This window comes from Nematostella vectensis, chromosome 15 (assembly GCF_932526225.1).
Source record: "Nematostella vectensis chromosome 15, jaNemVect1.1, whole genome shotgun sequence".
Taxonomy (NCBI): Eukaryota; Metazoa; Cnidaria; class Anthozoa; order Actiniaria; family Edwardsiidae; genus Nematostella; species Nematostella vectensis.
This window is the reverse complement of record NC_064048.1, coordinates 12,539,480-12,556,661: the sequence shown is the minus strand read 5'-3', so window position 1 is coordinate 12,556,661 and position 17,182 is coordinate 12,539,480. Positions and strand designations below refer to the sequence as shown.

The 17,182-nt window shown below is 42.1% G+C and overlaps 2 protein-coding genes across 5 annotated transcripts; both read right to left on the bottom strand.

Annotated features, from left to right (window-relative positions):
* Positions 1 to 1,129: 1,129 nt before the first annotated feature.
* LOC5506973 (neuropeptide FF receptor 2) lies at positions 1,130 to 11,845 on the bottom strand. 4 transcript variants are annotated; one of them, XM_048722513.1, is made up of 4 exons: positions 11,655 to 11,845; positions 2,839 to 3,100; positions 2,535 to 2,720; positions 1,130 to 2,065 (listed from the first exon to the last, which is right to left on the bottom strand). In XM_048722513.1, exons 2-4 carry the CDS (start codon positions 3,088 to 3,090, stop codon positions 1,337 to 1,339), a joined length of 1,167 nt encoding a protein of 388 aa, XP_048578470.1. In that variant the 5' UTR covers positions 3,091 to 3,100; positions 11,655 to 11,845; the 3' UTR covers positions 1,130 to 1,336. The 4 variants fall into 4 exon arrangements, with proteins under 4 accessions (XP_048578470.1, XP_048578467.1, XP_048578468.1 ...); XM_048722510.1 differs by lacking the exon at positions 11,655 to 11,845 and adding an exon at positions 10,893 to 11,269; XM_048722511.1 differs by lacking the exon at positions 11,655 to 11,845 and adding an exon at positions 7,573 to 7,815.
* A 720-nt stretch (positions 11,846 to 12,565) lies between these two features.
* Positions 12,566 to 17,003, bottom strand: LOC125560719 (uncharacterized protein K02A2.6-like). Its single transcript, XM_048723022.1, has 3 exons — positions 14,822 to 17,003; positions 14,266 to 14,745; positions 12,566 to 12,913 (listed from the first exon to the last, which is right to left on the bottom strand). Exon 1 carries the CDS (start codon positions 16,350 to 16,352, stop codon positions 15,018 to 15,020), a length of 1,335 nt encoding a protein of 444 aa, XP_048578979.1. The 5' UTR covers positions 16,353 to 17,003; the 3' UTR covers positions 12,566 to 12,913; positions 14,266 to 14,745; positions 14,822 to 15,017.
* Between the last annotated feature and the right edge of the window lie 179 nt (positions 17,004 to 17,182).

Here is a 17,182-nt window from a genome sequence, read left to right as displayed (position 1 = left end):
TGAAACTGCTATAACATGCATTGAAACTGCTATAACATGCAATGAAACTGCTATAACATGCATTGAAACTGCTATAACATGCATTGAAACTGCTATAACATGCATTGAAACTGCTATAACATGCATTGAAACTGCTATAACATGCATTGAAACTGCTATAACATGCATTGATACTGCTATAACATGCATTGAAACTGCTATAACATGCATTGAAACTGCTATAACATGCATTAAAACTGCTATAACATGCATTAAAACTGCTATAACATGCATTGATACTGCTATAACATGCATTGAAACTGCTATAACATGCATTGAAACTTCTATAACATGCATTGAAACTTCTATAACATTAGATGAGTTTTTCCCGCCTTCCAGTCAATTCCTTTGCGCTCCCATGATGCACTGTAGGCATGTGTCCGACAACATAAAAATTCTAGCTGGAAATAATCAGGTTTTGGACAAAGGAATCAAGCCTAGATACACAATGTGGACAAACAAAGCTGGTTAACTAGCATGCAAAAAACAGTTTTGATTGACAGTCAAATAGCACTTTTTTTTGCTTCACGAAACTGTCAAGGTGGCCACGGTAGCGCGCGTTGCATTGTAAACGTTTGAAGGTGTCGTGTAATTCTTGTAAAGTTAAAACCCTGACCCTAACCCTGAACCCTCTATTTTCTATCGCACAATTATCTATCTCATGCTATATCTGACTTTGTAAGAGCAGTCACGGAGAAGCTGTATACAGCTATTTCAAAAAAAAAAACGCTGTCCAAAAGCGCTCAACCGTAGGCGCCTATACCGTGAGTTAGTATGGGTATGTTGCTCAGAATTTTTATTTCATTTTAAGGATTTTATAAAATAGACTGTTGTTCTGCTATTCTAAAAGCGCCTAACGAGTTTGCGCCGGTAGTGATGAATTACATAGTCTGAAACAACATATATTACCCATACTACCTTGCGGTATGGGCGCGTGCGGCAAAGCGATCTTGGACAACGTTTTTTGAAATAGCTGTATGAAGTCTCTTGTGTCTAACGTTGAGGATGAAGCTGATTATCATTACAAGACTTGTAATGGCATATTCAACAAATAAGCTATAATAAAAGTTATGATAAAAAGAGGCGTGCCTGGGGAAGCGAGCAGAACTAGTTCTTTGCCAATTACTTGTGAATGCGATACAAGAAGTTTAAAGAATAACCGATGATTAAGCTACGAGTACTTCGCCTCTTTCTCGCCATACTTAGTCAAACAAACCTTAGGTAACGCGTGATTGTTGATTAACACCAGTTCATGGTCTCTTCCTCTTGGATCCGTAAATAGCACTCAGGCGGGAGCTTAGACGTTCGAAGAATATTCCATGATAAAACTACGAGACCCTAACCTGCCTCTTCCCGTCCTTGGCGAACTAACCCTTGGCGAGCTCATGACTCTATTCCCCCTCGCATCCCTGAAAGTCCCTCTCCAGCCTTTTCTACTAAGTAGAGTCATCTCCGTCCGGGAACCTCTCGTGAATACCACCCTCTCCCTCATCCAACATAACGCGAGAACTTCCTTGAATCCTTGACTGTATTCCTCGCTAAAGAAAACGTAGATGGCGAAGTTTACGGCGCCTGTCGCGTGCGATAGTACATACGCCGTGAATGAGAGGGCGTCTGGGGCCCCACAGCGGGAGAACACGTCGGTGGCTCCGCGTAGCAGCAGATTCAGATGCAGAGGCAGCCAGAACACCGTGAAGACCCCGACAACAGTAATTAGCATTTTTACGACATTCCTCTTAACTCGCTGCTCGAGTTCTCGTATCGACGAGTGCGAATTTCCTGGAATTTTTCTGAACCACATTTTGTAGACAATGGTCGAGTACAGCGCGATGATGATGGTCAGCGGTAATGCGTATAATGCTACGAAGGAGACGATAGTGAACACGAGGGGGGATACTGTGGGGTGGAGGGGTGGGGACCAGATCTCGTGGCAATAGGGAACACCGTCCATTTTAATCACCCTCATTGTGTACAGAGATGGTGACGTCACAAGCGCGCTTAGAAACCAGGCGATTACTATAGTAACCTGGAAAAACAAAGATTGTAATAACGAAACATGGTTACAGTTCATAATGACAAATATCGGACAAACAAAAATCGGACAGACAAAGATCTGATGGACAAATATCGGACATACAAATTCGGACAGACATAACTCACCGCCGGCGTTATTGCACAGACGCCATTTTATTGTTATTCCTTTACTTTTAGCGAGCCATGCTATTTTTTTTTTGGTTGGAAATGCTTTGTAGACTGCTTGCAGCCTCACCTTTGACGAACTTCAGTAAAACTAAGAGAATAATACGTCCGTGTTGCGCGGTACCCGTCTGTTGACCCATGTTTGTGTTGCTCTGCTCCCCACAGGAAGGGGGTGGGGGGCTCAACACGAACGTATTTTTCTTTTATTCTTAGCAAAAGAAGGAAGCAGTCTACAAAGCTTGCAAAGCATACGGGGTAGGACCTATTGTAGGCCTCGCTCCGTAAAATCCACATACCCTAGAGTTCCGGATCCTCGTTGTCATTCGTAGAGGGTATACAATGGCGAAAAACCGCTCCCACGCTATAGCGGTCAGCGTAAATACCGAACATGCCATGCTCGAGCCTTGGATGAACGTTATTAGTTTGCACGTGACCTCTGCGAACCAACCATCGTACCAGGAGTAGTCACGTGTCACGAATACCTAAAATACCCTGCTAGTCAATAAAGACAGACGGACGGAAAGACAGACGGGAGTCGACAGGCATACGGATAAACACTTAGCGGACCGATTGAGAGAAGACAAAAAGACAGACGCCTACCTCTAACGTGGCCGGCATGGTGAAAATCGTCATGACGAAGTCGCTGATAGCGAGGTTGGCGATCAGGTAGTTCGTCTGCGTGCGCAGCCGACGATTTCGGTAAATTACACATACCACGAGTGTGCTCCCCACTAGCGATATCACCATGGTAACGATGTAAATAAAGGTCTTCAGCCAGTAAACCGAGTTGGACTGGTAGAAGGGTCCGCAGAAGGACTGGGTCCCATTCGTAGCCTCGGTTTGGTTATCCATTGTAGGTTGCCTGAAAATGAAAAAAATAGAACAATAAAGATGTGTAGGCGAGGTGAATTCCTCGAGATAGATTAACACAAGTTGATATGTTTTAGGTCTGTAGAAACAGTATAGGCCGTTTTCACGATGTTGCGCGCGCATCCAAAATGCCACAGACTGGCAAGCCACAGCTGATCCAAAAGGCAGACAAAAGGGAATTTGACTCCAGACCTTGCAGAAGGGAAATGTATTTTTTCACAGCGTACTTCAAGCCCGTAACGTTCTAGCTAGTTGCCAGTTTACGATGTAGCGATTTATATAGTAGAATAGATTGTTCTAGCGACGTCACACGTTTGGCCACAGGTATCCCGAGTGATAAGCTTGCTTTTAACTCGATTTGAAGACTCGCGATTGCTCATACGTCTGTAGAGTGGCTTTCGCGACAGGTGATCGCATTGAACTATACATTATCTGGGAGAAGGGAAAAAACTAGGTACGACTCCTAGCGGCCTGAGATTATAGATTTGACCTAATAATAATACAATAATAATTTAATATAGCATTATAAAAATCTCAATGCTTTACAAACATCCTACTCTATTCTACTCAATAATTTTGCTAAAACTCTATCTTACACATATATAACTGATGCAAATATATACATATACACACATACATATATATATACACACATACACATATATATATATATATATACATATCTTAATACTAATACTTATGATAATATTTCTAATGGTTAAAAACTAATCAATTGTTGTAGTGCTTACAAAATAAGTACGTTTTTAAAGACGATTTAAATTTGCTGAGACAGTCGGTGTTTCTAATGTGTAGGGGGAGGGAGTTCCATAATTTAGCTGCAAAGTTTGAAAAAGATCTGTCCCCATAAGTTTTTGTTCGTGATTTAGGAATGACGAGAAGGTTCTTGTTAGCAGATCTAAGGGATCGAGATGGCGTATACGGTGTTAAGAGTTCAGTGATATATTCAAGAGCCTGGTTGTGGAGAGCTTTATGTGTGATTGTAAGAATTTTAAAGTCTATTCTAGAAGCAACAGGTAGCCAGTGAAGTTCCTTAAGAATGGGTGTAATGGCGTCCCTCTTCTTAGCACCAACGATTAGTCTTGCGGCAGAGTTCTGAACACGCTGTAGTTTGGCTATTTCTTTTTCTTGGAGTCCAGACAGAAGACTATTACAGGCATCTAGTTTTGAAGTTATGAAAGCATGAATGAGCTGCTCACAGTTATTGCGGTCAAGGTATTTCCGTATTCTGCCAATGTTCCTTATAGAATGGTAGGCTGATTTGCAGATGCTGTTGACATGTTTTGTCATAGATAAACTCGAATCTATGATTACTCCGAGGTCGCGTGCTGCCTGGGCTGGTTTGATGAAATGTCCATCAACGATCAGGAAAAAAATGCTTCTCAACCCCCCTCGCCTTGAAAAAGCTCTAAACTTTTCAAAAGATGCTTGTTTTTAAGGATCGTTTAGTTGTAGGTAAACACTCTTCATAGCCGTAGCAAGCCTTCAATTATTGGGTGGAGCACGATACAAAAGCACTAGGAAAACATTGGGGGAGGGACTGCCACACCCCTACTGGTCATTTCCTTATAATTTTGAAAATATTGTCCCCAACTCCTTGCTTATGCCCTGTTCTTTGCTCGTTTATTTTCAGACGCTGCCAAAATTTGGGTTCTGCATACCTATCCTCAAATAAGGATGCACTCGGAGAATCTGTGTATCGTAACCCGCGGTGCTTCATGGGTATCCAGTAAATTAGCAAATAAGCGTAAATGAAATACAAATCAAAAGCTGTAGAATTATAGTTGACATTCTTTTGAGCATTCACATAGCTTTCAGATGCATGAGCTTAGCCGTTTAAACGTTACCCATGAGCCACCGCGGGCTACGACACTTGGGTTCTCCAATTCAACCCTAGTTGAAATGGTGTTAGTTTCTGATTGAAGGATCGCCAAATAACCACGATAGTGCAATGCAGGTTTCCGTATATTCAGTATGTGATGGACCATCGAGTTGGCAGCATCGTTTTGATGCGCATATGCGCCACAATATTAAAGCCGCAAAGAAATGTCACCCAATTACATTCTCCTTTTGTAGGGTAAATGATACCACGGGTGATTAGCCGATAGGACAATAATGAACGATGAATATTGCAATTTGAGAGGAAAGCGTTTTTCGCCGGGTAATGGAGTTTTTTTTCCATCTAACATCGTATAAAGACAAATTGATTGACGCTAGTTTTTAGTTTTATCCTGATAAAAATCACAACGTTCAATTACGAGTGACTATTACTAACAGCAAGATAGTACTGCAAATCATAACGAATGTAGAATTTTGTGTTTCCATGGCCCGTTTACCGATTACTTGGATTAGATTAAAGTGTCGTAAAAATATCCATTGACTAAGTTGCCTCTTACTCGGGGTGAGTGCAAATTGTGATCAAGAAAGAGATGAGCTTTGAGACATTTCATTAAATCACCCAAGGTTCTTTGTTTGCTTTGTTTGTTTACTCTAGAGAAAAAGCACGACAACTAATGTCGGCTGAAGTACCCATAATCCCATCAAAGTATCCCAAAATGCACTGAATATTACTTTGTTAGCCGTCTAGTGAATAGCAACAAATACTATATAATAACTAACGGATTGCTAGAGGGAGTCAAAGGGAAAAAAAATTATCTATAGTATCTTCTTCGGCTTGCTCTTTGATAAGAGTTAAGTACATTAAAAGAACACAGTTAACTGCAAGTAAAAAAATTTTTCGATTGTACTATACTTACTTGTGCAATAAATCTAGCGGGGCTAAATCATGAAACACTGCAAATATTTTTTTTCACTGAAAACTGTCAGTTCGCCTTGTTGCTTATTTTTCATCAAGGGTTGGGTCTTCAATCCTTTTTCTCGTCAGCCGCGCGAGCAGTTCACAATTCTCTAACGAGCGATGGATTAATGACGGCTAAATATCTACTCCCACTTGACTGTGTTTATTCTGGCATAATTATTCTCAATTATCGCACACACGAAACATTTTTTGTACATTTTTTTGTACTGACAGCCGTAATCTTATAATTTTATAACCCACAAAAAAAAAGAGCTTCTCCGAACGAGACTCTAAGATTTTGAAATGTGGGTGATTTGAAAGTTTTCTTTTACAAGTTTCTTTCCCATCATGCACGATTTACTGCACACAGTTAAACTATTTTAAAGGGCCACGATTTGTTGTACCTTTAAACCATTTCAAAGGCTTGCCTACCGTGAACCACGTTTCTTTTGTTGCTTTTAGCTATTTTAAAGTGGTTGTTTACCGTGACGATTTATTCAAACAAGCCGCCATTGCTCAATGTATTGAAATTATCATAATTCTAACTCTTAGTGCTACTGCGAAGCGATGGTTTTTTAATTTTAAGAAAACTCCATCAGGTATTTAAACGTGTCGTTACGGCTTGCATGAGCAACCGTCAAAATTCCATAAAGATTTTCGCTAAGGGCTTTGATAAATGAATAGAGAAGCGAAGAGTTGGCTTTGATTAAAATTCATTTTTTTCCTTCTTCCGGAATCAACCTATATAAAAATATTGATGATATTGAAACTATTACATGTTTGCGTTATTGCATCCCTTATTAAATGTTTCGTGCGTGTAAAATTCAGTCTTCAAGCATCACATGTTATCATTAGACAATTGTGCCTATCCTTCCATTAGCTCTTACGCCTTTTTGTTTGAATCTTTATTCAAATCGTACTTTGTGGTAAAAAAAACAGTGGTTTTGTCGGCCAAAAGAAACAGTCAGTGTTAGAGATCTAAAGATAAATAATGTTCATAAAGTAAATATGCTAAGATTCATAGAAATAATACTATCTTATAAGAAAACAACGAATAAAAAAGACAGCAAGCAATCCTTTAAAGTATTTTATCAAATCCTGCATTATTTTTCACTACTTAAAAAAAAACTAAAATCTGCATTCACGACCGTTGATCTATGTATTCCAACAGTATTCGAAGTTTTGGATAACGCTCTTGTAAACAGCACTTTTAACCTTTAGAAAGCAATTCCAAAGAAAGCCGTAAGCAAGGAAAGTATTAACAATAAATCGCTTTAGCGGTGTCCCATCATCAGCTAAAAATACGCAAAATGTTTATCTAGCAATAGGACACTTTTATTATATGGCCCACACTCCTTGCTTGGTGTAACCATCATCTATTGAAAGCTCTAGCAAAAGGGCAGTTTCATTATTTATCCTACACTCGTTGCTTTGTCTAACCATCATCTATTGAAAGCTCGAGTCGTTATCGAGAAACTAGCTGATTAATATTTTCTTTCATAATATTAGCATTTTTATTTCTTCTTTAGCTAGAGTCAAAATGTTATGGTTTGCCCTCCATTTTCAAAACCTTATAGCGGGTTTGGTTGTCTTCTTTTTTAATTGAAAGCACTTAAAAAATATCGAGCTCAAATCACACTTATACATACCTTAATCAATCCATTTTAACTTTTGAGGAGATTTTGAAGACAATATATTGGGAATTTCTTAAATCTTGCTTTGAAGTCAAGACCTCAGAATCCTTCGCTAGTTTGAACGAGTCGTGCGCTGGTGGAGGAATATTCCACACTTGAAATCCAATATCCTTTTTCTAACTAATTATGTTTTTGCTTTCAATAACTTGAAAATGAAATATTTGTGAGGTTTATTTGATCATCTACTCAGAGTAAGGGATATTCGTAGATCCTGTCATTAAAACTCTTTTGACAACACCCTAGACCCCGACTTTTTTTTACGAAAAAAGTGAGGAAAACTCGACATATATATTTTATATCTATTACCAATTTCATCAAAAAGGCCAGACATAATCAATATTTTTCGCAACAAATTTCAAACCAATTATCATAGAAATACCATATTATTCTGTTCATTAAAGAATCTACCGAAATCTTTTTTAATCGAACTCATTATTTTTTGATGAGTACTTTTATGAGTTTTTTATGAGCTAGGATTTTAAATACTAGTTGTTTGCATAATTCAGGTTTAAAACATCTCAACCAGTTTTTACAGCACATTCATTTCGAATCTTTGTCAACCAAGGATGATTTTTTTTAACTTTAATCCTTCTTTGATTCATGTTTTTATCTTAAATGGTTTTAATATTTTAGTAGGGTAATACGATTGTCATTCTATATCATAGCCTTTATCGAGTGGGTTTTTAATAAAATGGAATAATTCTTTGTCTTTTTTTGGCTTATCGAAATCAGCTACTACAATATGCCCTCCAATGATCAACTATAATCTTCTCCCTACATATCACACACTAACAAAGATAGGATGTGGGAATTTACACCTATTGCAAATACGGTTGCATTCGGAGAATGTTTGTGTCGTATCCCGCAGTGCTTCATGGATATCAAATAAATAAAATAAAAAAATAAGAGTAAATTAAAACAAACACGGGTATAGAAAGCTTTAGTTTCTTAGTTATGTACTTCTAAACTTTCATACGGTGTTCAGAGACCAGGATTCACCAATTATACGTTAGCCATGAACCACTGCGGGTAACAATGCATTGATTCGCGGATGCAACCTTTATGGAATTGGATTTTATGACGCAGAATACAATTTCCTTCCATTAGCTCTAAACTCTCCCCCTTCAACATCTATATCTAACAGATGTTTTTTTCGAATTTAGTCGATTTAAGTCTCTTTATTATATTATTAACAAGAAAATAGATAAATAACAAGATAATAGATAAGAAAAATAGAGGTTGTGTTGGTTCGGTATTGACGTTGGTTGGAGAAGAAGCCACAAGTAAAAGACCCTATGAATAATTACAAACGCTGTGTTTGCCTTTCGAAGTTTAGTTCTGTTATCACTAAATGAATGGCGGGAGTTTTCCTAACAACCATACTGTAGCTATGGTAACAATTTTCACGATATGAATAGTGGGAGTTCCCCCTAGCAACCATACTGGAGCTAAGGCAACAATTATCACGATTGAATGGAGGGAGTTTCCTGACAACCATACTGTAGCTATGGTAACAATTGTCACGATATAAGCGGCGGAAGTTCCCCTGACAACCATACTGTAGCTATGGCAACAATTATCACGATTGAATGGAGAGAGTTTCCTGACAACCATACTGTAGCTATGGTAACAATTATCAAGATATGAACGGCGAAAGTTTCCCTAACAACCATACTATAGCTATGGTAATAATTATCACGATATGAATAGTGGGAGTTCCCCCTAACAACCATACTGTAGCTATGGCAACAATTATCACGATATGAACGGCGAAAGTTCCCCTGCAAACCATACTGTAGCTATGGCAACAATTATCACGATATGAATGGCGGAAGTTCCCCTGAAAACCATACTAGGGCCCCTGAATGGTCCCCCGAAACATATCGGTCAATATTGTTTTAAAAACTGTCGTTTTTCTAGCTCGCTCGGTTATTTTCTTATTAGGCACTACATACAATATTTGGGAGTCCCGCTTCAATCAATTTTTTGCTTTTTTATCGCTCTGGAACTTTGTAAGTCGAGAATTTCCACGTAAACTTGCAGGAATTCGCGTTTACTACGATTTTGCTGGCAGCCATATGTGCTCTCTGGGGATAATCTAAAACGTTTGGGTTTATGATCTTTTCCAAGATTGCGACCAGCACAATTTTGTGTAGCAAGTTGACCTAGAAATTCTCAATTCCAGGCCCGTAGCCAGGGGGGGTTCGGGGGGATCGGACGAACCCCCCATCGAGCTTGAAGGTCCGCTCAGAGCAAACAAAAATATATAACGTTTGGCTGGAGATATAGCGTTTACATCAATACGTCTTTAAAATAACTATAAAAATCTTTTTATAATAATTATCTTTATTATTATTGCTATATGTTTAAAAGTAAACTATTAATAACATTTTAAATACAAGATTTATTACCTAATGTAATAAGGCGAGGAGAGGGGTATACCGGAAATTCGGTCCGCTGAAATGGAAAAACGAACCACCCGCTCAAAATACTGGCTACGGGCCTGAACTCCTAAAAAAAAAGCGCATCACAAGTGAAAATCGGTGAAACAAAAATTGGAATCGGTCAAACGAGTAAGATTTGTATAAAAGCAACCACAAGAAATTCAGAGCAGTTGCGTTATCTTTCTCTTTGTGCTCCGCTGCGAATGAGAATCGTCCTAATGCGCATGCGTATTATAATACGACTTTAAGCCATCCAATATCCCAGAATTCCCCGTATTTACTGTAAGGATTTTACCCAGGGTTTAGCACCATTAAAACTAACAGTTTATTTAAACACTGTGCTGCCCTAGCACATAGAGAGTACCTTTCATGAGATATAACAAACAGTCTTAGCAAAGTTAAACGTGAAGCTTATTATGGTAAAAAATAAAATCATTTTTAAAGTTTTTGAGGAAAGGAGCGCTTCGTCTGCCAGTACTAAATCCGCCAAAAACATTACAACCCATTATGTCCCGTGCAGTAAAATCTCATATCCCCGGAATTTTTTAAAACAATATCCCGTTTTCGCTTGAAATTAAAACCTCGAAACTCATATCCCGATCGCAAAAGACGCTGAATCTCGCACTTCGTAGTAAACCCTATTTTTGTGGACTGGTTTCAGCCGTCTGACATTTTGACAAGAAAAACCCAACCAATATTCAAATTCAGCGCTACATTATTCAAGATCGCAGCAAAAATTAAATCGAATTGATGTTTCATTATTAGCCAGTGTAAAGTTTACAAACATTATTTTCCTTCCGTTGTTTTTCAAAAGCATGATAACTCCCTTACCTTTACTAGGATCGCTCAAATTTCTCTCAAAATGCTCGTCTTTACTGCACCATCCGTGAACATTTAGCTCATGTTTGTATCAGGATGGTGGTAAATGCTGAGAGATCAGCGCTCACATTTGTTCCAATCAAACGATGCTAAACGCTTTAAGATAGTAAGCTAATTTACCAGCGCTCACGCTTGTATCATCCGGGATCTAAATGCCTACAACCGTTCACATTTGTATCATCCAGTTAAACGGTGCTTAGTAAGGCCAAGAGATCTAACAGTTTACCGCTCACATGTGTATCACCCTTTAAAGGCTACCCGTCATCAGCTCGATAATGACGGAAACTCGCCACGACTAGTGACTTAAAGGTGTAGACCTTATTCGCCTGAGCAAATATTTGAGATTTCACCTGCTTTCTGATAAAACCACATCGATTAAGCTCTCATCTTTTTAAAATAAAAATCCTTTGCTTATGATAAGATATCGGCTTAAATGCTCATTATAGGTCGTTTTAGAATTGTGCTATATTCATTTAGTTTGAGATAGGGGAATTAGAGGTTAGAGTGGAATTAAATGCACGAGAAGTTGAATTAAGTTTACGACGACCTCAACATGCAAACAGAAAACTTAGTTACTGACTCCCGGTAAATTGAATACATAAATTAACGAATATAAAGGGTCTCCTTATAAAGAATAAGCAACATAAACCATGAAAGAGGCACACGGCATAATCGGAGAGTGCACCAATCAGAGAAAGAGGATATTCTACATACCTCCCTACATTTTCCTCGTCCCGTCAATTTAAGCTCAACGTAAATACAGCTGTATTTTGCTCAAAAGGTTTTTTCAAGTCTGACATCTTTTGGCTTCAAGGGAGCACTGAGTCATGATAGAGCGTTAACGATCTATTTCGGCCCTCAGATTTCTACGAAAATTTGTTAAAGCTATGTAGATAAAATGAATGATTAGTTTAAACTCATTACGCAGATTTATAGCTTTAAATTACCTTTTAAAACTTAAAAATCCATCATACGTTTGACGATTATTCACTCGGTGAATTTACCATATACTTAGATAAGACAATTTTAAAACTTTCCACACACAAATTACAGAGAGAAACTATTATACGAAAATATTACATACGCCTGCTTTCTCGGTCCCTTGATTATCCCACAGGGGCAAGTTGGGGGAGAGAGCCTGGTGAGAGCTGGTCACGTGGCCAGGATCCACCCCTCTTATACCCCAGGGGCAAGAAGGGGGAGAGAACCTAGTGAGAGCTGGTCACGTGGCCCGGGTTTACCCCTCTGATACCCCAGGAGCAAGCAGAGGTGGAGAGAGCCTGGTGAGAGCTGGTCACATTGCCAGGGTCCACCCCTCTTATACCCCAGGGGTAAGGAGGGGGAGAGAGCCTGGTGAGAGTTTCTTTATTGTAAAATAAATAGAATCTAAGGGAAGGGACCCAGGGGGGAAGACGAGTACATGTACCTAGCATAGGAAAATCTACGAAAGGTTAATACCCGGGGGGGGGGGGGGGACTCCCTATACCGAGATGACGGGGATGCTCGTAGTACCCTTTAGGGGTAAAAATCACGGGTTTGGTACCTTTTAGGGGGTTCAAGTTTAAGCACTGGCATTTTTTTGTGACACGGTATCTTTTAGGGGTCAGAACAAACTGCTACTTCGATACTAAAAGAAAAGTTTAATGATAGATAGATTCAAATGCTTTTCAACTACAAATGTTCGTTTCCGGTTCACATTGTCCTGTAGTCGCATACCGCTTAATCTCAGATTACAAGGATTAACAGAACAGTTTAATTATGCAAAACGAGTCGCTGGCACTCACTCAATTAAAGTTCCATCAAGTTGTGCAGTTTGATAGCGCAGATCTCACTTGCCAATCTGGTCAAGAGTGCGCTTTAGTTTCTTCGCTTTGTTCATTGATACTTCGATTTGGATCTTGACTGGAACGTTGATACCACCACTCAACTCCCATCTCTTTCTTTGGCCGTCGAATGGTTGTCCAATTACGAAGCTGTATTATTACAAAGTGCGTCAATTATTACAAATTTCGTCAATTATTACAAAGTGCGCGACGCGTCAATTATTACAAAGTGCGCGACGCGTCAATGATTACAAAGTGCGCGACGCGTCAATTATTACAAAGTGCGCGACGCGTCAATTATTACAAAGTGCGTCAATAATTACAAAGTTCGTCAATTATTACAAAGTGCGCGACGCGTCAATTATTACAAGGTGCGTCAATTATTACAAAGTTCGTTAATTATTACAAAGTGCGCGACGCGTCAATTATAACAAAGTGTGTCAATTATTACAAAGTGCGCGACGCGTCAATTATTACAAAGTGCGTCAATTATTACAAAGTGCGTCAATAATTACAAAGTTCGTCAATTATTACAAAGTGCGCGACGCGTCAATTATTACAAGGTGCGTCAATTATTACAAAGTTCGTTAATTATTACAAAGTGCGCGACGCGTCAATTATAACAAAGTGTGTCAATTATTACAAAGTGCGCGACGCGTCAATTATTACAAAGTGCGTCAATGGCCTTTTTACCGACCACGGCTCAATCGTTTTTCAGTTCGAAACTTCTAAAAAGGCGCCACCCAAGCAAGTGGGTACCGTTTTGGACTATAAGAAAGGCGACTTCGAAGGTCTGCGTTCAGCATTAGAGGCAGTTGACCTCGCCAATACTATACACCATAATGATGTAAACACCAGCTGGCGGGAATGGAAAGACACTTTTCTCGCCGCCGTGAATGATTACATACCTACAAAAAAGATCAAAGGAAGGAATACGTCACCATGGATTAACGGCGATATTATTCACGCTCTGAGAAAGAAGGAGGCTGTGCGGAAAAGCTAAGAAAATCTCCTACGGATGCCTTTAAAGACAGATTTAAGGAATTAAGAGCCGAAGCCAAGAGGATGATAAGATCTAGTCGAACTGATTTTTTTAATTCTCTGGACGATGAGTTACGCCTGAATCCTAAACGATTCTGGTCCATCTTCAAACTTAAAAGCAGAGACTTTCGGTTCCCAGGAATCATGTCTATCGGAAGCGCTGAGAATAGTACCCAACCAGCGCGCCTAGCATCCACGCCTGCTTCAATTGCTAGCTTATTCAACGGATATTTCTCATCACTGTGTTTGGTCCTAGAGCGCTTGCGCATCTGCTTCCCTATCAGGGATCAGAACTTCTCGAGCTTGTGGGAATACCACACCTCTCCTCTGTGCAACTAAGAACCCAGGAGGTGCAGAATGCCCTCTTAGCCCTGGACGTGAACGAAGCTTCAGGCTCTGATGGAATTCCATGCCGCCTACTGAAGGAAACCGCGCAACAGATTGCTCCGTCCCTCACTCACCTCACTCACCACCTGATGAATGGAAACTGGCTAACATTATTCCAGTCTACAAAAAAGGGGATAAACAACAAGTCGAGAACTATCGCCCGATATCTCTGTTGCCAGTCATATCGAAAGTTCTCGAGCGCTGCGTACTCGCCAACATACGGGATCATTTAACAACTCTGATTAACAACGTTCAGCACGGATTCCTGCCTGGAAAATCTTGTACCACCCAGCTACTTGAGGTATTGCGCCATATCGGCTCTTTGTTGGATAACGGGAAACAAACGGACGTCATCTACATGGACATGTCGAAAGCATTCGACAAGGTGGACCATGCCGCACTTCTCTACAAACTGGAGCACAGTTTCGGCATTTCTGGTTCCCTTCTTTGCTGGTTCCACTCTTACTTGAGCAACAGAAGACAACGGGTCACAGTTTGAAGATAAATACTCCTCGATGACAACTCGATTTATTGACAAAGATGTTGAAGTCGTCCTAACAAAGATAAGATAACAATAAATCGTTTGAACAACATGAACGAGGTAATGAACAAAACACAGGAGACTCTTACGACTATAAATGGGTAAAAACTGGTGGATTACACCCAGTGAAGCGGTGTATAGTTCGTGAAGTCAACTTTAGTCCGCCATCTTGTTTTTTCCACCCGTCCCATAGTCCTGGGAACGAGAGTGGTCAGCGGTAATCTCTACATCCCCACCCCCCCCCCCCCAGTCCGGGAGGCTACGGGCGAACGTAGATGGACGGACTTACGGCTCGTACCATTGACCAGTCTCGGGTTCGAAACGTTTTGGCGGTCGGCGTGCGCGGCATGGACGTGGAGAGTGCAGCTGCGGCTGCGGGGCCGCTGCCTTCTCCTGTTGCGGAGGGGACACTAAAGGCTCTTCGTTGGGAAGTAGTGCACACACCGACTCGGCAGGGCTGTAGTGAGGGTGGCGGGCGGGAGCTGCGGGACCCACTGGATCAGAGTCCGCGAAGGGAGACTTTTCTGGTGATCCCAACTCAGATGGCGAGGGCGTCGTCGTGGGTGTCCTTTGTGGGGACAGGGCTGGGGGGCGTTGAGACCGTTGTCGCTGCTCTGATGTGTGACAAGGTTGGTGTGGAGGTGTTGCTACCGCGGGCGGTGGCTTGATGTCTGGAGAGGCTGGAGTGTAAGCCCGTAGAAATCGACGATTGCGTAGGGTTAGGCGTCCGGACCCGTCAACCTTGACACGGTACTGGTCGTGGCCTGGAGACTCAACTACAACTCCCGACCTGTCCCACTTGTTGGGGTTTCTTCCCTGCTGGTTTTGGAGGAAGACCCTCTCGCCGACGGCAAGCGGTCTGAGTGGGCGCGAATGTTCTTTCAGTGTCTCAGCAGTACGCGTGAAACGGGAGCGGAGGGCGTCTTCCTTGGCAGCCCACGCCTCGCGCCAGAGTGGTCTGACGTGAGGGTTGGAGAACTTCTCTAGTCTGTTGACGAAAGAGAGTGTGTCCCTCAGGGGGCGACCGAAGATAATCTGAGTGGGCCAGACGTTGCAGTCTGGGTCAGGTGTGTTGCGTAGCTGCAGCATAGCGCGTAGGAAACGGTCATGGTCGAGGCTACCCGTCGGACCAGTGTTTGACATAAGGAGGCGCTTGGCTGTTTTAACGGCCACCTCTGCCCGTTCGTTAGACTGGGGGAAGTGCGCGGATGACACACGGTGGCGTACGCCCCATGCTCGGAGGAAGTCCTGTGTGACCCCTGCTGTGAACTCGGGTCCCCCATCACTGGAAAGCTCTTCCGGTACGCCGAACGTGGCGAAGAGATAGCGTAGATGGCGAGTCAGGCCTGCAGCGCCTGCAAGGGTGGTCCCCGCTTTTGAACTGAACACTTCTACCCACCCTGAGAGGCGGTCGCCAGCGACCAAGTAGTGATACCCGCCGTAGTCGAAGAAGTCGGCAAAGACCGCCTCGAACGGGGTAGACGGTGGCTGCGATGGTAGGGGAGGGGTGGCAGCTTGTGATGGTGCATTCCTATTGCAGTCTGAACAGCGTTCTCTGATAGCACGGATGTCCCTTGCCATTCCTGGCCAGTAGATTATTGTGCGAGCACGTTGCTCCATTGACGAGGTGCCTTGGTGGGCTGCGTGGAGGTGCTGAAGAACACGGGGACGGAGAGAGGTGGGGACAATGACGCGATCCTGGTACAAGAGGACCCCTTCATGTGCATAGATAGAATCACGGATGGGCCCAAAGGGTGCGAGATCAGGATCGCGGCTGTCAGCAGTTGTCGTTCCGTGTTCAATCTGTTGAAGGAGGTTGCTAAGCGACGTGTCAGAGGCTGTTTCTTGTGCGAGGAGGGGCCATGATATGGTACTGATGTCCTGAGTGTCGTCTCAAATGGATGCCATGTGTGCTGCTTCTACCATGTCGGGGGTGCTCGGCGATCCCGTTGAGGAGTGACAGTCAGGGTCTGTGGGTGACGGGTGTCGAGATGCTGCGTCAGCTGCAAGGTTACTTGTCCCAGGCAGATGTTTGATGTCGAAACGCCACTGGAGGGTACGCTGTTTTAGACGGAACAGACGTGTGTTGGTGATCTCGTCAAGGGTGCGGTCGCCGAATATCTTCACGAGCAGCTTATGGTCGGTGACGACGAGGAGATTGTCGCAGCCTTGTGTGAAGTACTTGGTTTGTTCTAATCCCCAAGCTACGGCTAAGGCCTCTCCTTCGATTGCTGCGTAGCGCTGTTCAGTCGAGAGTAGGGAGCGCGAGCCGGCCAGGGTGATACGCCATCCCCCAGGGCAGCAGTCGGGGACGTCAGAAGGGCATTCACAATGCTGCTGCAACAGGAAGTAACCGATGCCACGTTGCGACCAGTCTGGGCGTAGACAAGTGCGTCGCTGCATGTCAAAGATCGCCACGCCTTGGCGTATGGCCTGGATAATGGCCGCTT

What these genes read in the sequence shown, in the direction of transcription:
- LOC5506973 (XM_048722513.1), bottom strand. Translation starts at nt 3,090, where the DNA reads ATGGATAACCAAACCGAGGCTACGAATGGGACCCAGTCCTTCTGCGGA. An exon ending in CCATGCCGGCCACGTTAGAG is followed by an intron (nt 2,721 to 2,838) that starts GTAGGCGTCTGT and finishes AGGGTATTTTAG; the next exon opens with GTATTCGTGACACGTGACTA. An exon ending in CGAGGATCCGGAACTCTAGG is followed by an intron (nt 2,066 to 2,534) that starts GTATGTGGATTT and finishes TTGTTTTTCCAG; the next exon opens with GTTACTATAGTAATCGCCTG.
- LOC125560719 (XM_048723022.1), bottom strand. Translation starts at nt 16,352, where the DNA reads ATGGAGCAACGTGCTCGCACAATAATCTACTGGCCAGGAATGGCAAGG.